The 23,125-nt window shown below is 38.5% G+C and overlaps 1 protein-coding gene across 1 annotated transcript; it reads left to right on the top strand.

The window, feature by feature from the left end:
* Positions 1-11,286: 11,286 nt before the first annotated feature.
* Positions 11,287-13,824, top strand: LOC131691606 (zinc finger protein 112-like). The gene is made up of 4 exons (XM_058978137.1): positions 11,287-11,490; positions 11,552-11,671; positions 12,530-13,478; positions 13,541-13,824. The coding sequence occupies exons 1-4, from the start codon at positions 11,290-11,292 to the stop codon at positions 13,675-13,677; spliced, it is 1,407 nt and encodes a 468-aa protein (XP_058834120.1). The 5' UTR covers positions 11,287-11,289; the 3' UTR covers positions 13,678-13,824.
* The last annotated feature ends 9,301 nt before the right edge of the window (positions 13,825-23,125 follow it).

The following is a 23,125-nucleotide window of genomic DNA, read 5'->3' as shown; positions in this document are numbered from 1 at the left end:
GTTGATTAGGCGTTTGGATGGGTGTCCAAGAAAAACCTAATTTTTGTAGCAGTCGGTTTAATTTCAGCTAAAAAAATTATAGCTTTCACTCCTGTCTAGGAACACCGATAATCCTATCGGTATATAATTACTGAAAACTAGTTTTTTATATTAAACTAGCTAATACCCATCGCGCGTTGAAGCGAATTTCAGCCAAATAGGAGGAAAACACAATTTGTTCCGAAGCGCCATCTGTCGGGCAGATACTTCCCAACTAATGGCACACAAACACGATCGCACTACCTCTCTTCTTTCTATATACTGTCAAATTATTCAGGGTTTTGTTGACACGCTTGGTTCGCCAGAACATCCGTCGGAGTCCAGTGTTGCCAACAGTTCCCCCTCCCGTAAAACTTGTCCAGAACCAACCTTCTGGCCAGATTTACTTGATTGAAGACTCGATCTCTGTCAGTGCCAACTTCGCCACTGGTCACCGATACTCCCCGTTTGATGTGCGTACCGTAGCTTGCCTTATTCGCCCATTCTTTCCCGGAATAATCTTCTCCACTATGTCACGTACCCATCCATTCCGGCCAAGGTCGTCGACGATGAACACTAGCCTTCCGGGCTCCAATGGCTTACTCTCTTCCAACCATTTTGTGCGTAGATTTAGCAAAGGTAAATATTCTCTGATCCATCGCTTCCACAGACCACCAGATATATATATATATATATTGTGAACGCTTGTAAGTGCTGCGAAGGGCATCTGCTAATTCAGTTGGTGCAATGGTGGGATCCTGTAGACCGAACGAACTGCCTCGAATGAAATGGTTCGGCGTGAGAGCCTCAGAATTCTGCGATTCTTCAGGCAAATACTCCAACGGCCTGGACTTGATGATCTCTTCGGTTTCTGCGATTACGGTTAGCAAAATCTCGTCACTCATCCGATGATTCGCGTTCAACACTTGCATAGTTGATTTTGCGGAGCGTACCATGCGCTCCCATATGTCCCCCATATGCGGGGCGGAGGGTTGGTTGAAGCTCCAGCGAGTGCGGGCGTTCGCGACCACGTTCGCACATGCAGTGTCAATACGGCTGATCTGCTCCTGTAGTTCCTTATTTGCTGCCTTTAAATTGGTACCATTATCCGAGAAGATTATGATCGGTGGTCCTCTTCGCAGCACAAACCGTCGAATAGCCATGATGCACGAGTCAGCATTTAGACGGTGTGCCACCTCCAGGTGGATTGCATGCGTGTTAAGTCACGTGAAAAGCGCCACCCACTGTTTCTCCACTCATCTTACAACCGTGACGTCTATCGGTCCGAAGTAGTCTAAACCAACGTAGCTGAAAGGTCGTTCGACTGGTAGCGGACCATTTTGGGTATTACGGGTTTGCATTTTCGGATCTTGCACTCCTGACATGACTTCATCACTCCAGACACAAATGCTCGAATTGTTGATATGTGGAACCGTTGGCGAAGTTCGTTTACGACCGTCTCCCTGTAGCAGTGGCCATAGCGCTGATGATAATGTTCTATTACACGTTCCGTGATTGGATGTTTTCTCGGCAAAATGATCGGGAACCGCGTATCATATGGTAAGTACTTTGCTGCTCCTGTTCGCCCACCGACGCGCAATACATTAAACTCATCCAAAAATGGCTCAAGGTGATACAAAGTCCTTGACTTCTCTATGGGCAACCATTTTTCTTTTGGAAGCTCTCTATTTCACTGCAAGGTAGCTATTTCGTCAGCATAGTACTCACTTTGCGCCTGTTTCCAAAACATGTGTTTAGCTTTCTCGTATTCGGCCTGTTTCAATGGGACGCGTACCGAATCATGATGCTTCACAACCAGGCCCCTGCTAGGCAGCCATTTTGCCCTAGCCAACATCTGCCTTTGTTATAATCAAAACAACCCAATGCGATTGCACGGGCGTCATGGGCCTAGAGCCTGCTAGGCCCACATATGTTGACTACTGTCAAAGTCTGTAGATCTCCATTGCGGATGACAGGAGTGACACCCTCCTGTTCACAACAGATCGCTGCATTTTTGCCGGTATGTCTATCACCTCAAGTGGCATCCGCTGCACCTTATGTCGGCAGTTTGATATGAATCGAATAACACAGCAGGCTGTGCGCAACAGTACATTCCATCGAGAGATACGTGAAACGTCGATCAATGCTTTAGAAATAACAGCGGTATGATACAAGTGCGACGTCCTGAGTTCTTCTGTCGTATTCGGCGGTGGTAAAGCTTGAGCAGGCCACAAATCTTTAGGGCCGCGAAGAATGTAAGGTCCGCCAAATCAAGGTCCCATCGGTTCTAGACAAGGCACATTCCCCCACTTAGTGAGTAGGTCAGCAATGTTCAGCTTCGTTGGAATCCAGCGACACACGTCAAGCTTTGTCTCTTGCAGGATCTCTCCGATACGAAATGCCACGAAGGGTTTGTACTTGCGTTGCTCGGAGCGGATCCATGATAAAACTGTCCTGGAATCCGACCAAATTACACGCTTTGTGACTTTCAGCTCGTGATTCGCACAGGCCTTGTTCAGCATACGTGCCCCCAACACCGCCGCGTTGAGCTCCATGCGGGGTATTGATATCTGCTTCAGAGATGCCACTTTCGTTTTGTCCATTATCAGTGCACACTTCACTCCGTCTTCAGTCACCAACCGAAAGTATGCGACGCAACCATACGTCTGCTCGCTGGCATCCACGAATACGTGTAGGTGTAGTGAACCGTAAGTTTCAGGTGGAGCACCCTGTAGATAGCAACGAGGAATGGATACTTACTCAATTTGGGGCAATAATAATCTCCACTGCGACCATTTTTTGTAGCTTCCGGCGTCATTTTTATCGTCCCAGTCGCCAAAGGTCCTGCATGATTTTCCCGTGGATTGTAAGTAGTGCCAGTACCAATGGGTCGAACACGCTCATAATGCAGCTGAGAGCGATCCGTTCCGTCGGACGATCATGTGTAGTGTGATAGGGCATTGAATCGTCACGGATTGTTATCGAGAACCTAAAAACGTCCTCTTTTGGATACCACACTATACCCAACACTCGTTCGGCTCTATCAATGGTACTTTGGTGTAGCGCAATTTTCTCATCGTGCTTCGTTTCACCCATTTCCCGCATGAATTTCCCGGAATTGAAAACCCAATTGCGGATTACGAAGCCTTGAAGTGAACGTGCTGCACCTGCTTCGCTCGCTCAATAGCTTCTTCCTCGGTCGAAGCATTCTCTAAATAGTCGTCCACGTAGTGCTTACAGACTATCGCCTTGGCAGCTGCAGGAAATAGGTCCGCATGCTGGCTCGCATTGAGATTTTTTAGATACTGCGCCAACGCTGGCGAGCATGCAGACCCGAACGTAGCCACGTTCATCAGGAAAACGTCGGTCCGATACAAAAACGCTGTGAGTGCTTATCTTCCTTCCTAATCCGCAACTGATGGTACATCTCGCGGATGTTGCCGACGAACGCCACTGGTAGCTGACGGAACAGTTGAAATACTGCTGGTAATGACGTCAGCAGATCGACGATCGAGCCTGCATAGCCGCTGGAATTCCATCTGATAGTTGTCGGGAAGATGACAGTCATCGCTCCTCAACAGAAGGTCTCCAATGCGGACCGTCGTGTTCTGCAGGATCAGTTTCGCTCGTCGATATGCTTCTGACTCTGCATCGGTTCGGTTACAGCTCCACCGTCCTCAGTCGTAAAATACTCCCGCGTCGTGCAATTGTTGATTTGTAAAGCCACCGTGGGCGCCGAGAAAACCTCGTGCAGGAGCGACTCGTTTTGGTCCATATGTATATCGTCCAGCCTAAGTATGATCGTATCGCAATCGGCTCATCTACTCCCCATATCCGCGATTCTAAAGGTGCAAACAAATAAATATTGTTGAGCCCAATCAGTAGGCGTGGTTCTTCCCCGACTTGTTCTTCTGCATAAAGTCCACAAAGATGCTGATACTGGTCTATCACCTCCTTGAAGTTAACCGTGTGTCGTGGTAAATAAAGCTTTTTTACTGTGTGTGTATCAGCTAGATCGAGCAAACGGCCTTCAACCCTTCCTTGGATCTTCAGTGACAAGCACTGCGAAGCTGGTTCTTGACGAACGATGTTGCCCGTCCATTTTAGGGTCAATGTTTGTGGTTTACCGACTGCACCGAGCTCACGCACCAAGCTGTCTTCGATCAATGTCATGTCTGAACCCTCGTCCAGGTATGCACAGTTAGTTACTGTCTCCGTTCGCTTCACTCGTATTGAAGCGTCGTCGTCCTCCTGTGAAGAGGCAGTGCTCTCTACTTCTTCCTCAGAATTGGACTCAGGTGGTTCAGTATTTAGACTCAGTTCCGCTTAGGGGTTTCTCCATCAGTCATAAATGACGGCCGAACTGTTGGTACTGCTCCGAGCTTCGATTCTATTTCCATGTCAGGTAGTGTTTTCTCTAGCCTATAATCGCTAGCTGCATGGCCTTCCTGAGCATCTAACGATAGAGAAGAACAGCGACGCTCGAATTCTTTCTGTAGCTCATGCTGTCGCCTACGATACTCCTCATGCTCTGTCAGCCGCTTCTCAAGCATCACGCGTTCCTGAACCAACTTTAATTTGTTCAGTTCCTTCTCCTGTTGCAGTTGCCTCTACGCGAAAATCCGCTCACATTCGATCTGCCTTTTGCGGATTGCCTTGGCGATTGCCAACTCTTCCTCTTCCTGGGTCATTTTTTGCTCCAACCGTAGTAATGCGAGTTGCATGCGGGACTCAACCGTCGCGGACTCATTTTAGGATGGTTTTCCGTCATCTACGACAACCATTTTGCTTGTTGGGAAACTTCCGCCCTTTCTCTGCGGTATGGTGGGCATATGGCCCTCGACGGAGGTCGATTGATCGGTGGCATCCGACGGTTGGAAGGAAGCGTTCTTGGAGGCATATATAAGGATCGGGTTTCCCAGCCTTCTTCGCCATTTGGTCCTTCTTAGCCGCACATTTTTCACATTGCACGGGCCTTTCCTTTGCCAACAATACTACATATTACACGGTGTTCGTATAACTCCTACTGATACTATAGTGGAATTAAAAAGCATATCTTTCACAAAATCGTAAGTAATTCATAATACTCGAAATACGAGTTTTGTATTTCGGAGACAAATATTTTGATTTAAAATTCCCCTGAATTGGTGCTAATTGATTTGAGTACACTCAAGTTTTTTTTACGCGGTTTTTTTTTGCGCGGTATTTTTTTACGCGGTTTTTTTTACGCGGATTTTGAAATTTACGCGGTTTTCATTTACGCGGATTTTGAAATTTACGCGGTTTTCATTTACGCGGTTTTTGAAATTTACGCGGTTTTCATTTACGCGGTTTTTGAAATTTACGCGGTTTTCATTTACGCGGATTTTGGAATTTACGCGGTACCCATCAATGAGGTTCCCTTTATCGCGGATTCTTAAATTTAAGTGGTCTTCATTTACGCGGATTTTGAAATTTACGCGGTTTTCATTTACGCGGATTTTGAAATTTACGCGGTTTTCATTTACGCGGATTTTGAAATTTACGCGGTTTTCATTTACGCGGTTTTCATTTACGCGGCTCGAATCCCCCGCGTAAAAAAAACCTGAGTGTAGTCGAAAGCAAAAAACCAATGTGAAAAGCATTATTAATTGATGTTTGTTTTTGTCCTTAATATTTAAAAAGCTTGAAATAGTTCTGAACGCCTCACGTTTGATTTTTATTGGAACATTATAATGTGCTTCTTGTTAATTTCACATTTTCCACAAATAAAAAAATCGAGAATTCTACGTAGATTTTTGTCGGCCGATTTCTCCACTTGGATGAAAACCGATTTTGGTTGAAACCCGGTTTTCGACTAATTGGCCACCAACCCGAAAACTGTTTTTTCAGTGAAAACCGGTTTTCATCCAGTGAAGAAATTGGCCGTTAGGGATGGGGGAGGTGAGTTTGGTAAAAGTCTACTTATGTCTTCCAGGTGGGTGGGAGGTGGTCTTCAAAAAGTCGCAAATTTCGGTCTACGTGGTTTATGAATGGCCCTTACCCAGTTAAACTCATTTCGGAACCGGTTCGGAAATTTGAATGGAGTCATTATGGATTCCAAATCAAATGCAACAACCGATTCCGACTCAGAATCGGTTGTTGCATTTGATTTGGAATCCATACTGACTCCATTCAGGATTCCAAATTAAATTCCGAATGGTTTGACCACCCGAATAGAAATGTACAGTAACAAAACCGTGATTTTCACTGTGACAGTACAGTAATTTTACAATAATTTACAGTAAATTTTAGTGTTATGCTACAATACAAAAACAATAAACTTTAACGTTTTTACAGTAAATTTCAATGTAAAATAGACTTTTACAGTGGAAAAGGGGGGTGGTTATGTACCTTAACATTAAAAAAATCAATTTTTCTCCACACATTTTTTGAGCTTGAGCTTGTGCGACCACTTCGTTATCGATCTGGACTAGCTGAAGTTGCACAGAGAATAAGTAGATAATTATGCTTGGGAGTAGCGAAACATCATGTGTAACTCCTGGTAATCCTAAAATATTGATCAATACCGGCGCCGGCCAGGCCCGAACGTAGATCGCGGAAGGAAAGGGAAGGAATGGTTAGTCCGATACTTGCTTTTGCTAGAGGCCGTATATACTACTGCGCACTCCACAAGTATCACAGGAAGAGGATATTTTTGTTAGTAAGAGTATAGAAGTTGGATCACTTCTTCTTTACCGGCGCCAGAGAGGTGACTTCACTATCTGGACTAGATATCGATCCACCAAACTCATAGACCGGGAATCAACGGCTTTACTTCCCTTCCGAAGGAAGACGTGACCACAGATTTATTCACCTCAGAAAAATCTCAAGATTTAGCATCAAAAGGCTAAAAATCAAAAGGACGAAAAAAATAAGGCGAAATTTTAAAAGACGAAAATTCAAAAGGCCTAATGCTAAAAAGGTCGAAAAATCAAATGGCCGAAAACTTAAAAGGCGAAAACTCAAAAAGCCGAAAACCCAAAAGGCCGAATCTCATAAGGCAAACTTTTTTTATTATTCGATTATTTCACATTGTGTTCTTCCTGATTGATTAATCGCCTCATGTTTGGGTAAATCGAGCGAATCGCACGTTTTCGTACGAAACATTTCCAATACAAAAGAAGGATTAATACTCAAAAAATCCACCAAACCCTTTGTCAAATTGTACATTCAAAGAATGCTCGAAAGAAGGAATCATCCCCTATGTTTGAGTACACCGGGCAGCCGAAGTGATCACAAGTGTGCGTGCAAGAGTTATTCGGCATACAGATTCAAAGAACTGCTCATATTTGAAAGAAGGAATCAATCCCTATGTTTGAGTAAACCGGGAATACGAACAGTTATGCAGTTGTAAGCAGCTGGCATGTAGCTCAAATGTTTGAGCATAACGGCAACTACCTAAATATTTAAATAACTTTAAATGAGTTTGTATACCAATAGTACTAATATTGTACTTGAACCAAAATTAATTAGATTATTCTTCGTTATTAAATAATAAAAAACATTTACGCCACATCGCTTCAAGTCGCGTGCTATCCAACATCGTTGTCGCTCCGTCGGACTTAAACTAATTTATAGCCCCTGTGTTTGAGTAAACCGGGCAAACGAGTGGATCACAGGTTTGCATGCGAGGGGCCGCCGCTTCGGATCCTTGGTCTCGGTTATGCGGCAAAGCCGCATTACACTGGCTTCGCTCCAAGTGCTAGAGCAGTGTAACAACCGATGGTTGAATATATGTAAGATCATTCAATAAATCATCGTTTGAAAAACCTAGCGAAATTCACAAATGATGAAGTATATAATTCGAAAGAACAGCTCATGATATAAAGGAAGATAATAAGGATAATTTTAATTATTGAAACGCTGTATGAAAAACCAAAACTCACGTCTGGTGGATCGCAATTTTACACTATACTATACTAAAACGTAAGTCATAGCCAAGTATCCGTAATTGCAAAAATAAACAAGCATAAAAATTTCAAAAATGAAACTCAAAAGAACTGCTCATATTTAAAAGAAGGCAAAATCAGTTATAAAATGTATTCACTCGAAATATAATCAATATCAGGTAACGGATAATAACACATTATTATCATTGCTTTGTTTGTTTTGTTTCGTCCTATAAAAAGTTTGCCTTTCAAAATTCTGCCTTCTGAAAAGTTTGCCTTTTGAAATTCCGCCTTCCAGAAAGTTTGCCTTTTGAAAGTCCGCCTTTTGATTTTTCAGCCTTTTGAATTCGGCCTTATGTAATTGCGGCCTTATGATTTTCAGCCTTACGGCCTCGACCCAATCTCAACGACCTCGGCTGGAATTGAACCCAGGCAAATTGGAATGAGTGGCGGTCACGCTTACCACTCAACCAGCGGCGCCGTCATCAATTTTTCTCCACACATTTTTTTCTCGAAAACAGTAAAATTTAATGTGAATGCACTGTATCAGTTTTTAGCTGAACAGTGAAATTTATTGTTACATGAAATTTTATTGTAAATCTACTGTGAGAATTTGACATCGAACAATGTTGAAACAGTTATAACTATAATATTTATTGTTTTATTATTGTTTGTAGTGTAAATGCTATTGTAAAATTTTTTGGACGTCTTAGTGCACGCAAAGAATTGTCCATGTTTGATTCAACAAATGATTTCTTCATTTTTAATCTAAATATTTTGTTTGTTTCAAATCCCAGAATTCATTGAACTAAGCGGAAATTTTGGGTTAAATCAATCAAAATATCTACTGAATCAATCTTGCAAGTTTTATTATCTGTGCTTTTCAAAGATGTACAAAAGTATTGTTTGTTTCAAAGAAATCTGTGATTGAAGCGAAAACTTGGGCTAATTGATTCAAAAGGACTCATTGCATAATTTTAACAATCTTTGTAATGTGGATACAATAAGAAAAACAAGATTTATCTAACGAATAAAAAAGTTGTTTACACGTGCGTCAAATAGGTGAAATCGATGGCAATCTCTTTTTTGTAGGTCAGAGGAATTGGAAGTCTTCGCTGTTCCTTCTGCGATTTTCTTTCGTGCGCGTTAATGATCAAATTTGTGTTTCAAACAGTGGTTATCGAGTATAACTCAAAGTAAAATGTTGTACAGGTTTGTTCAATATAATCTTAGTTGACTTCTCTCCATTTCTTTTCTTTCCAGCGACCGTAATAACTTGTATAAACAAGTTTATACAGGGATGTGCGAATTATTTCCTCGGTCGTAAATAGCAGCAGGAACAAAGCCGTCCAACTATTGTTCTGCTGCTTGGCCCTTTAAATAATGGATTCGGTGGACGTCAGCGGATCGGAACTTCTCAATCTTTTGTAATGCTCAGGAAGTGCCAAACCGTTGGTATCCATGAGACGTTTCTGATCAGCTGACTATAGGACGATTCAGACGATACATCAGCTTCCGTCAACGTCAACGGAACGTCACCGTTCCGTCAGCATAAGTTTAATACTTTTCTCTTGTGCCCGTTTACACGTGCCGTAAGTCAAAACGTTCCGTGCCGTTGATGTTGTGTGTGAATGGTTTCCTTTAACTTCATGTAACTAATATTGACGTTCCGTACCGGTGACCGAAGCCTGATGTATCGTGTGAATCGTACTTATTTCTTGCTTATTTCTCCTGACGTTACTCCGGTGGGCGTCATGTCCGACAATATCGTTGATCGAATCGGACTAACGAAAGATGTTTGTCGGACAATTTTCTTCTGCTCGCAGAAGGAGACTTGACAAAACCCACCACTGAATTGTCAAACAAACGTCTCATGGATTGTCTAATTGTCATGCGAGAAAAATTATCTGAATATGACGTTTATCCGAATGTACTAGTGTCGGTAATTTGATATGTACTAGCTTTTAAATAAAATAGGATTTGCTTTAATAATGGATATGTATTGTTTCAAATATCTCACAGATTTAAAACAATAAAAGTTACAATTTGAATCAATAAAAACATTTTTTTGATGTAACATCTCTCATGCAGTTGAATCAAACAAAAAATTGCGTTTAATACAACAAAACAAACTTATTGAAATAACAAATTTTGTAGTTTGTTTCAATTACTATTATGATGAGGTCAACAATTTTTTTTTTGATTTGGCTGGTTTCTATGTTTGATCCAATAAATTCTTAAGTATTATTTCAGCAATTATTTTATTTACATCAACATATTTTTTATATTGAACACAGAACAACTTGGAAAATTTGTTGTTTCAATCCTCATATTATTTGGGTTAAAAAATTATTTTTCTGCGTGTGGGTATTAACGGAAGAGTAAACAGAGAAACTGTCATTTGCACTTAGGACCTTTCGTCATGTTTGACTAGAATTCGATCGTGAACCGACAAATGGGCCTAAATAACAAATCTCGACAAACATATGATTACGGCCTAAAAGCCAACTGTCAAAATCCACTTTGAATGGAAATTCCAGACAAACCGTTACTAGTCGAACACAGTTCACAACAGTTTATGAAAGAGAAAACTTTTCTCTTTCATTTACTACCAACATCTGTGATTGGCGTGTAACGGTTTGTCCGGAATTTCCATTCAAAGTGGATTTTGACAGTTGGCTTTTAGGCCGTAATCATATGTTTGTCGAGAAATGTACACAAACGGATATTTGATTAATACCTTAAAGAGGAATAAAAATACTTTATAAAAAATACAAAAACTCATTTATAAATGTTTCACACTTGATGAAAATCAATTAAAAACAAAACGGCGGATCCGACTTTCAACTGTAAACAGAACGCCAGGCGGGTTACGCCTCCGCATTTCTAAGGTAGTGTATACGGACGAAATTGGCAGCATCATTGTTTACAAGGTCCGTAAACAGAATCGCCCTAAACAAAAACCAATGCTTGTTACGCCCCGGGCGAATAACAAATTTTCCCCTCCAACAAGCACGGCGAAAGCCACATTTGATTTTTGTTTTCTGGAGACACTGCAGGGCGAAATTGAGAGTCGTCAAAACAAGAGGGCGACTCGAAAATGGCCTAATCAACATTTCATAACAACACTCGGCGAAATATTTTTTTTTTCAATTTTATCAACGAAAACGTTATTATATAAAAAATTTTAGTTATGCTTCCGAAAACTAGTATTGTTTCAAAGAGTTTCAATACATTTGAAAGCGCAGTATGCAAACACTGTTAAAATACGATTTAATTTTCTGAACCGAATTTTCAAAGCTATCTTTCTCGATTCGATATCATTGCGACTTCGGCCCTTTGGTCGATTCATGATCGAATTATGTTATTTATTGACATCGAAGATAAATATAAACATAATACCCAAACATTCCCAACTTGTGCAGTCGCCATAAAAATATCATTCTCGAAGAACTTCGCTATGCTAATGTGTCGAGCGTGTGGTCAAAGTTTCTTTGACAAAGATCACTGTGAAAGCCTGGAAAAATACGTAGATACTTACTTTAACTTAACAACAATCCAGGTAACTATAATAATTTCCCACTAAAAAGAGAATTCGAGTTTCTAATTGCATGATATTTTAGATTCGAGATTATGAAGATCCAAGCCAATCGAAAGTGTGCGGTCGATGTGTGTTGAAACTAAATGAATTTTCTCAGTTTCGTAAACTTTGCTTGCAGGTTCACTGGCGACTGCACAAGATTGTAAGTAAGAACTCCACATATATCATAATTCAGAGAAAGAGTGACATGCCTAAGATGTAATACTCATATATATATATATATATATATATATATATATATATATATATATATATATATATATATATATATATATATATATATATATATATATATATATATATATATATATATATATATATATATATATATATATATATATATATATATATTATATATATATATATATATATATATATATATATATATATATATATATATATATATATATATATATATATATATATATATATATATATATATATATATATTATATATATATATATATATATATATATATATATATATATATATATATATATATATATATATATATATATATATATATATATATATATATATATATATATATATATATATATATATATATATATATATATATATATATATATATATATATATATATATATATATATATATATATATATAAATAGAACAAAATGAAAGGAAAGTTTGTAAGTGTTTGGGCCACCAAACGAATAATTTAAAAAAAATCACGAAAAGTATAAAACATACGCAATTGAAAATATTGAAATTGATTGTTTTGTGCCTTTCTTGAAATAAATATTCCAAACAGATATTTCGTTTTTTGGCCCAACAAAGAGAAAACTCCCTTAAAACCACCAATTAACAGTTTGTGTTAGAATCGACGTGTGTAATTCGGCATTTATGTTGAATGGGATGTTTAACCTGAATATTATAGAACTTTTATGTAGCATTACCGAAATGATTAATTATTAGCAACCTTAACGCACCCAGTGATGTTTGTAATAATAAATCTATTTTTTTTTTTATTTTAAGAAAGTTGAAAAATCAGATGAAGAAAATCAAGGAGACACACTCACGGTAGAAGTCGAATGTAAACCGGAATTACCAGATCCCATTGAGAGCATTCTTGAAAATGAAGCCAGTGTGAGTGTTGATGACAATGACAACTCTGGTGGCGAGGACAATTCCGATGAAAATGAGGACTGTGACGATGATGGCGGTACTGATAATAGTGATGATAAGGATTACGAAGAGGAAAATATCACGGCCAATAAAGATAAAGACTCCGGCTTACCCAAGGCACAAAAGAGGAAAGAAGGGCCATCTAAGCCCAAAAAGCAACAGACCAAATATGGACCTTTGAAGAAAAAAGAATCGAAAGAGCAACGGACAGTGTTTCCTTGCGATCAATGTCCAAGGAAATTTTTTGTATTATTCAGATTCAACGCCCACAAACGCACACACGATGGCCTTAAACCGTTTGAATGCGAAATCTGTCGAAGAGCTTTCAACACAGCAAATAGTTTAAAGTTACACCGCATACAGCAGCACAGTAACAATAGAATATATATGTATTGCGACCATTCCGGGTGTGGGCAGAGATTTGCGGACCAACGTGGACTTAAAAAGCATCAAAATCGTGTTCATAATCCCGACTACGTAATGCCTGCCCAAATTGCTCTTATATGTGACATTTGCGGAAAAAGCTTTACCACGAACGGAGGACTGCAAAGACACAAGTACACCCACACTCCAGGCGAAATGCCTTTCGTGTGCAAAATTTGCTCTAAACAATTTTCAACTTCCAACAAACTGAAAATACACACCATGCGCCATGAAGGGGTGAAGAATCATACCTGCCCACAGTGCGGTCTTCGGAAAACAACTATGCATGAATTGAAAACGCACATAAGACATATGCATTCAACGGAACCGCGTTCCTATTCGTGCGAGACATGCGCACGACAATTCAGTAATCCTGGTAGGCATCTAGTCGCTCATTTTTTTGCCCACTGTTTCCTCTAATTTTATTCTCCATTACAGCAAGTTTGGGTCTTCACAACAAAACTGTACATCTTGGTCTCAAACCGTACATCTGCACGGTTTGCCAGTTTGCATTTGGTAGGAGCGACCACCTTAAGCGACATATGCAGGGCCACATGAGGGCTGGTTTACTATAATAATAGTATAGGAAATTTATTCAATAATGTGTACAATGCTAGCAAAAATAACAATAATGAACACATCGTTCATTTCCTTACTCAACGAGATTTTCTATAAGTCCTAAGGTTACATTCATTATTTTATAGGAGGAGAATGACCCTTAGGGTTAAATCCTCTATAATAAACAACATCTAACATCATTATTTTATAATAATGAGTTTGACGCGGGGGAGATTAGACAATTATATTTATTAAAGTTTATTACTACATTTCTATTCGAACGATGGACTGTAGGGGTCTGCCGGGGCGTGTGCCCAGCGTCCTTATAGGTTCCACCTTTCCCAAGTGTTTTGTATTCAACAGTCAAATAAGACGGTATAGGTTGTCACTTGCATTCTCACAACAAGAAAGTCGTTGGGGATATTGGAAAAAAAGATAGATGGGTAATGTCTGTTACATAAACGGAGTGTCACGATTGCACTTCGGACATGTTGTTGCAAATCTGATATTCAACGGAATCATTAGATCTTAAGGTTGGACAGAGAAAGGGTAAAATTCGCAAACGAAAAAAGCAGTTTTTTCCACATCGTATGTCAGATCTTCATAAAAATCAATCAGCAGTACTGTAACAACATTCTACATACGCTGATTGATTTTTATGAAGATCTGACATACGGTGTGGAAAAAACTGCTTTTTTCGTTTGCGAATTTAGCGCATTCTCTGTCCAACCTTAAATAACACGTTTGATTGGAAAATTTTCACATTATTCTTCATGATAATTATGGAGGTTCGGAAAAGAACCTTTGATGTTTGTGCTGAATTCAAAGATCATTGTCAGCAGCATGACATGATTGGTCGTTAACCGTTACAATGTTTTTAGCATGTGTTGTGTATTGCAGGTCTCATATTACACTTCGGACATTTTAACAACTTTTAGCGCTGATAAGGGTCATTTTGCTTGATAAAGAAAAACGTCAAAGTAGAAGATATATTTCGAAAGAGTGAACGGGAGTTCCTTTTCAAAGCAAAGCAGTACTTACTAACCCTTTCATGTCCAACTTTTTTCTCTTGCTTGTATGGTTTCAAAACTATTTTTCAAGAAAGAAACATGAAAAGCCTTTTTTCATAAAGATAGGTGCTTCCCTCGCTGTGCTAGAAGCTGCTCAATTTTTTCCAATGCTGATTACAATATTACTCCTAGAATATTTACAATAGTCCAATTACATGGAAAATATAGCCAAAGACAGTCTAAACTGGTAAGTTTTATCAATTTTCAATAATATTGCAACATAACGTAAACTGTTCCTGGCAGCACTGCTCCATCGGTATCCAATCAGACTAATTGCAATAACTTCAGTGCTAGAACTGTTCCTTGTAACTGTTAATACTCAAATGAAAGGCAATAGTCACATTTATTAGCCTTACTTGTTTTTGTGAGGAAATTTTGCTCTAATCAAAAGTTATAGCTGTTTAAAAACGTTGTTGTCCACAAACAACATGGGCATGAATGGGTTAATTCGTTTAGAAACGAATTGATCAGTTCACTTAAAGCAGGTCGTCAAATTCAAGGGACCAATTTTTAGGCGAACAATGGCAATGAACTTACCTACCGTCCCACGAACTATCTAGGATGCTTTCTTAATGTATACGATTATTAATTCAACTGAACGGAAAAATGGTTCATCTAGTTCCTTTTACAAAACTAGTGTGCCCATCTCCAATCGGTAATACCGTGTTCGTGCTCACGATTAGATGTTTTTCGTTGCCTTTTGCACTTATAGGTCACGAAGCCCGCGCTAAAGGTGCTGGCTGATGATGTTGGGGTGCTGGAAGCTGTGTTTTTAGTTGAACAGTTGCCACAAATTTGGCAACGTTATGTGGTTCAGGTGATGGTAGTTGGATTGATTTGCCGAAGATGGGTTGGCAATCGGTTGTGATGTATTCTCCTGACCATCTTCCGCGCAAGGTTTTCCAGTATGTACCGTTTAATTACAGTACTTGCACATAGGAATCTGCCCATCATGGATGCATAGCGTGACTTGTTCAATTATAGTTCCGTTGTGTTTGAATTGTATAGTCAAGAGGGGATTGATCTTTCGACCCGCATTCGCACCACAAGAACATCATTAGCCATATTCGGGAAAAAGTTTCTTCAAGTATCAGGTTAAACAGTCCATAAACCTAAACTCAATTTTCTTTTCTAGAAAATATTCTGAAATATTTTGATGTCATTTTGCTGTGCTTTCACCCTCTGCGTTTTTCAGAAAAAATTCTTGCTTTTCATTTTCTTGACGAAACAACTAAATTGAGTACACTGCTTTTGTTATCAACGAAATATTTCAACAGTTTTCAATTTGCTCTCACTGATAGCAGATCTATTAAATGTCAAAGAACAATTTCTTGTTCTCGATTTTGACCTTTTAACCGTTAAAACGACCAAACCGATATTAACCTGAGTGATCATTGCCAACAACATTACAACATCAAATTTAGTTTTCAATTTACTGCCAGACTTCACTCAAGTACTGAATCGATTTTGTTGGCTATTTTCGGCAAATTTAAGACTGAGAGATACGAAAGTAATGAAATTGAAAGACGTATAGGTATTCTAGAGCGAATAAGTTATAAACTTTGAATGGAAAACTAGGACTAGGCAGGGTCATATGGACAGGACCGAAAGGAAATGTGAAGAGTCCTTTGCCTTCTGCTAAGTAGGAGTTGGGTGTTGCACCCAAGTCTACCGCACGGTCTTTGTAGAATATAACTCATCATCATGTTTCACCGCCGACGCCGTCCGTCTTTCAATTTCATTACTATCGTTTCTCTCAGTCTTAAATTTGCCAAAAATAGCCAACAAAATCGATACAGTGGAACCTTGCGGCATTTAAAAAGCAAATATAAATTCTGAATTTCCGAATAATAGCGTGTACAGTTATGTTACTATATTGCTTCCGCGTATGAATCATGATATCTTGTTGAACTGAAAAAAGGAAGAAGACCAATCTACCATTTTGTTAAATAAATTCCATTCACGTTAATCTTCCGGCAGTCGCGCTAGTGCACTGAGTGCACGCTGCTCTGAAAATCTAGCGAAATCGTCTTAGGCCACCAGCGGCTACTGGTTCAATGGGGGCCATAAGCGCGACTCGGGAACTGGTAATAATGTTAGATAATCCGGAATTTACTGTGGCTCGAGCGATTAAAAAGTACAAAAAAACTCACTACTGCCATCCAAACTGTGGTTGAAGGTCATCAAACAAAATCAAACATGATCTCAATACCTTGGATTATGGTTTGGCCGAAAAAACCTGTACGACGAGGTACTGACTCGACGACGAAGTCTATGGGAATTTCAAGCAAATCGGGGTTCAAACTCTACAAGGCTTCTGCTCAAAGCAAGGTTCCTAGAAGGTGCAAGTTTGTTTTCGTGGGTAAGTTAACAAAAAAATGATGTGGCGAGGGATCTGTTGCTTCAGCAAGAAAATCGGCTTTTGTGTGACGGATTACACTATGAATTTGGAAGTATTTTAAAGGGAGTGCTTCAAAAACGGATTTGACGCATGATTAATTTTCATGATGATTCAGTTACATGTTGGCAAAGATGATAAAGTACAAGACAAGTACTGTCAAATTACACAAACAAACCTTCGTCAACATCATTTTAGTGATTCCAACACCATCTTTCGAGTTCTCATTGAACCAGCAGAATGCACTTGTATAAATTTCTTTCAGCGTGCAATTGCGCGAGCATGTCAGATGCTTTTGGAAAGGTTGGTTCGTCTTTCGCACCGGAATGAGAATGAGCAGAATGGCAAATGGAATGAAATGATCAATAGGGATTTTTTGGGGTGTGCGGGTTAAGGCATATTATGATGCAGATTAGTACCGTGAGTTAATATCTTAAAACACATTTTTTAGTTTGTTTCCTTATTAAATCCTTATTAATATTAAAAAACACATTTTTTAGTTTGTTTCCTTTTAGGACAATAACACGTCCAAACTCGTGCGACTTGCACGACTCTATAAGTAGTCTTATCATATCTACCATAGTTTGCAGATGAAACTTGGGATGGAGGGCTGTTAGCGGATTGAAAAAGTACCAGATCATGCTGTGTGGGGTGCTGTCCCGGTCAATAATGAGGCGAACGAGATATTTGCAGATACGTCATTTAATCGGTCAACTGTCAGTTTGTTGGTTGAATTTAATTTGGTTTTAAATTTAAAAATCAGAAAAGAATAATTAAGATTCAAGAATGATATGAGTGCACTCGTAAGGACACCTGCTATCAATAAATACGAAAAACTGGCACATTTTTTCCAAATTAAAGATCCCTATAGGAAAACCAATGAAATCCTTTCGTACTTGATCGGAGCTAAATTTGGAAAACAGCTATGAGGAATGATTATGATTTTCGTTTGGAGAACTGTTTGTATCGTTCATGAAATATGCGAATTTAAAAAAAATAATGCGAGTCCCGGCAGACTGACTCAGCTATGGACTAGGCTATAGATCTCTCCAATCTGTATTGGGAGCCGCAGAATGAAAACGAGGATCAAAAAATATTTTTCAAACAGATTCTTTCAGTATACTTTTTCCAGTTGCTACCCGTCATTCTTTACCGTTTAGCTTTTGCACAGTTCCCACCAAATCGAACTGCACAGTATGGAAGTGTGATCAATCAAAAGTGTGATCAAAAGTGCAACTCTTTTGAATTGACAGCAGGGATGCCATTTAAAAATCTGTGTCACGGAAAACGTACAAATTTGGCTGACATCAAGATGTGATGACCTTTTTTTGGGTTTTTGCGCGTGTCAAAAATTAAATGCAAGGTAAAAAAATGAGAAATCTGTGCTAATCTGTGCATTCTAGAAGAAAGATGTGGAAATATGTGCGTTAAAACAGAAAACTGTGGAAATCTGTGCAGTTCTTGCAATCTATGCAGCATATTGAATATCTGTGAAACACAGATAAATCTCTGCACCTGGCATCCCTGATTGACAGATTATTGACATTGAAGTGTCAAAAACAGTTTTCTTCTTACTTTTACTATCTGGTAGGTTAGCATGATTGCCAGTATCGCGGTTTTTATAATATATTTAGTCGAAAACTCGACAAACATATGATTACGGCCTAAAAGCCAACTGTCAAAATTCACTTTGAATGGAAATTCCCGACAAACCGTTACACACCAATCACAGATGTTGGTAGTAAATGAAAGAGATAAGTTTTCTCTTTCATAAACTGTTGTGAACTGTGTTCGACTAGTAATGGTTTGTCTGGAATTTCCCTTCAAAGTGGATTTTGACAGTTGGCTTTTAGGCCGTAATCATATGTTTATCGAGAAAAAGTTAATTTTTTGTCGATTTCATATCCTTTCATTTGGCAACCGTGAAAAAAGTGTGATAGCGAAATGCATCAAAAATCCAACTTTCAAAGCAATAAACAATAATACGCATCAGAAGGATGTGCTCTTTTCTCTTTGCTGATGTCGTTTTATCTATCATTCTCTTCGCTCTCATGACGGTGCGAATAGAACGATATTCACAAACGCGCCGTGTGCATTGGAGCAACGAAAAGAAAAAATGACAGTTCTCATATAAGCGCGCGCTTTGCGATTCTCTTTAGTAGTATAGGTCTGAGTGAAATGGGTAGATGATTAGTTCTATGTGAACACGTTCGATGGCATTGCTGAGCTGATGACTGATATTTGTCGAAGTGAACAGGGTCTGGTTTAGCCCATTTACCGCGCCCTTCTGAAAATCATGTTCACGGTTTAGCCCTCTCACGAATAGCGATTGCTGAATGGCGAAATCACAGTCTTCCCATGAACATCGATAAGTTTGCACCTGTGTACAAAATTTCGTGCACGCGTTCAACCTCAAACTTACTTTGCCTTTGTGTACAGGTTCGCCTCGAACACCAAACCCAAGCGAACGATGTGCAAACTTAGGTTTAAACACCGTGTACGTACACAAGAAAGGCACACACAAAACAGAATGAGTCAACACTAGTGATGATGCGTGATAGAAAGAGAAAACTAGTGTCAAGAACCTGTGTGTACGAACACCGCGTACGTACATGGGGTTCGGTTCAGCAGACGAACATGTGTACGTGTTTTAGTACGCATTAGCGCGTTCGAGTTTGCACACGAAATGTGGGTTTAAGATGAGCACAGAACTAGAGCGAACATGGTGTTCGATGTTCATTTGGGAAGTCTGCTACCAGGTATCTGCTACGCCGCCATGATTTCAAAGCCAAGATCTAAAACGTCGCGTTAAGATCGATCCACAATAAACATAATCGATTTCATTCGACACATATTTGTGATGGTCCAGTTCGTTTAATTTGTTGGTATCATGGCGACAAGTTTTTGATATTCACCGACATGTTCAAAACAACACTTTTCTTCACTTTTCGATCCATTTTTTCACTTTTCGACAAACATCTAAAGATCGAATTATACCGTACCACAGTGGGACGAGCCCGGACTTAAGTCCATATATGAAGGTTATGCGATATTCTCACTAGTATTTTTCTCGTATCAGCTGAGCCATCAGGGATATTTTCGCGAGATTTTAGGTTGAATGCAAAATGAATTTTTGACAGCTTTTTGAAGGGCATAACTCAAGTGTTTTTTGCATTATTTGACCATAGGAACTACATACGGTTATTCTCGTTTTTCAAAGAAACGGTTGATTTTATGAATTGCATTACTTCACCAAAATTATCCGTGTGATAAAATTACATCGTGAAATCGCCAAAAATAAGTCACTAGTTGGTTTAGTTAGTGTTTAGAGAACTGTTTGTCATGAATTTTTATTGAATTCGAACTTCTAAAGCGATAACAACAACGACGCCCGTGAATGCCCGCGATCACACTATGCTCATTCGAAAACTTTTCATTTTCTCTTTAAAATGAGCCTATGCTAGTTTTGCGAAAACTTACGATGAGCAGTCAAAATTTGAAAAAACTGTGAATGGAGACGCATGGTTATTACTGATATTTAATTTGAATATTAACTTGATAACTAGAATAATGACACTAATTTCTCCACAACTTTCAAATAGCATTTAGAGCATGATCTACACGGGTTGTACTAGTGATCAAAAGTAAGAAGCCGAGTGGGAAGTATGGTTTTTAAGTGGTAAAGGAATTAAGAATGTTTAAAATTCAGTAAGTATTTTCAACCATCTGAAATGTGTCATAAAATGTTTCATGAACTTTTTTGCTAATTTACGCAATAACTGTCAAATTGAGTGAACATAGTTGAGTTCTAGTCATTTGGTGAAACTATTTTATCCGAGTTTGCATAGCACTGATATAGCTTAAGGGTATGCGATATTATCCAAATAAAATAAGACCACTTTTAAATGAACCATATACGCGAAAAAAGGATTTTGGATTTATATTTCTTTAAGGTATGAAATAAGCAATCTAAGTAACCTAAAACACACCTGCGAAATCCAAATCGTTAACCATCTTGTTGATTAGTGAATGTAAATCAATATTCCACTAAGACGCTCAAAATGCTTGTTTTGAAAATGAAAGAAAATATAGTTTTCATACCAAGTAACCCACTAATGAATTAAATGTTCCAAAATTAGTCGATCACATCTTATTTGATCCTTAAAAATAATATAGTCATTTCTGAAGCCCCATAATGAGATGTCAATCAATTCGTTTCAATACAGAAAATAAATTCCAAAATAACAATTGAATGAAATCATTGCAAAAGACAAAATATTTACTTTTGAGCCACTCTAATAAGTAGTAAAGTTAATTTCTATTTTTATAACCAACATAGGAATTCAGCGCACAAAAATGTCTTTAAAAAAATTTTGAACCTTCACAACAAAATAATTATTTTTGAGCCATCCTAATATATAATGAATTTTTTTTACAAATGTTAATATCAAAAACGATTTAGTACACGAAAATTAATATACACAAATTTTAAGAACGATTTAGAAAAAAAAATTTTTTTGAGACACCCTAATGAATAGTAAATGTTCATTTTTGAAATGTTTTAATATCTAAAACGAATTCAGCGTACCAAAATTACATAAAAACGCCTATATGAACCGATACGGAAAAGTTTGGACTTTAGTCCACCTTTTGTTCTAAGTCGTGCCACTGTGCGTACGGTGTATGATTAGTGCAGAACGAGCTCCAAGCAAAATGAGCGGAACAATCTGAACTGTCAGTGGGGCCCATAATTTGTAGGGTAAGGTGGCGCAAATCCGACCTAGTAAATGGTTTTGGCTGTAAAATGCTCATTTTACGTCGGATCAAGTCGTTTTATATACAAATTAAAGGTTAGACTTCTGGGCAACTTTCTATAAGCAGCATTTTGTTCGTATATTTGGTAAATTTTGAGATACAAGCGTTTTACGAAAAAGTTCATTTTTGCTGTTTTCAAAACTGGTGGGGTAAACCCGACCGCCTATGTTTTTAGTACAGATATTACCCAAATTTTATGGTTTTTCAATGATAAATCAATGAATGTTATGTTATTGAATTGTAACTTGAAGAATATGGAATTCAATGTCAATCTTGGAATGTCAAAATGACGAGCAGTAGCGCGCAAAAATATTCCCATTTGCCTCGGACAAATTGCTCGACGAATACTATATTCATCACGTTTCTGTGTCTTTTGTTTGTAATTTTGAACTATTGCGCAAAAAAACATATTACTATTGTGCTAAAAAATAATAAAAATATATTTCAATTTGATAAATACATATTTTCTTAGCAAAAAAGCGGTCGGATTTACCCCTCTATTTAGAGGTCAGATTTACCCCACCGTGTCATTCTTCATTACGATGCAATTAAAAAAAATTATGAAAACAGTTGGGTTAAATTCATCTACGCTCTTTGTAGGACTTTAATCAAAGAATTTAAATCCACTTACATTTTTTTATGCAATCACTTTAACAATCAGAAATATTCTGTCGTCAATGATTTTTTTTTTGAGGTCGCTAGTCGTGCATTGAAGAATGCCTAAAACTCTAAACTAGGCCCCGTCGAGTCCAGTCCGTCATCTGTCCGTCTCGTCCTGTCGTGTCTGAGGCTTCCAGGTTACATGCATTCACCAGACGAGACTAGCTTATGTCAGCTTAATTGTGCACTGGTTTCGTAGAATCGAGGCGATCATCGAAATGATAGATCCTACGAGTGAATGCACTTGGCCCAGTCACCTGTCGAGCATTTGTATATTTGCGTGTGTGAATGTTTACGTGTGTATGGGAAGTGTTGCATGTTGAGATATGTGTGTTACCTGTAAATAATATGTTAATACAAATATGCATGATGTTAAAATAAGACATGTGTAATATGCTACTTACAGTTTGTTGTTCGTTTCTACTTATCTGATTCAATTGAGTATGAAAGTACATCTCAATTTTTCTAAAACCTGGCGACGTCTGATGGCAGCGAATAGTCATTGTTGACAGCAATGTTGCC

The sequence above is a fragment of the Topomyia yanbarensis genome, chromosome 3 (genome assembly GCF_030247195.1).
Source record: "Topomyia yanbarensis strain Yona2022 chromosome 3, ASM3024719v1, whole genome shotgun sequence".
Lineage (NCBI taxonomy): Eukaryota > Metazoa > Arthropoda > Insecta > Diptera > Culicidae > Topomyia > Topomyia yanbarensis.
The sequence above is the reverse complement of the archived record's forward strand: the minus strand, read 5'-3'. Positions and strand labels throughout refer to the sequence as shown.

Excerpts from the sequence above, each read along its gene's own strand:
- LOC131691606 (XM_058978137.1), top strand. The coding sequence starts at position 11,290 with ATGTTATTTATTGACATCGAAGATAAATATAAACATAATACCCAAACA. Across the intron at positions 11,672-12,529 it reads ACTGGCGACTGCACAAGATT|AAAGTTGAAAAATCAGATGA; the intron begins GTAAGTAAGAAC and ends TTTTATTTTAAG. Across the intron at positions 13,479-13,540 it reads ACGACAATTCAGTAATCCTG|CAAGTTTGGGTCTTCACAAC; the intron begins GTAGGCATCTAG and ends TCTCCATTACAG.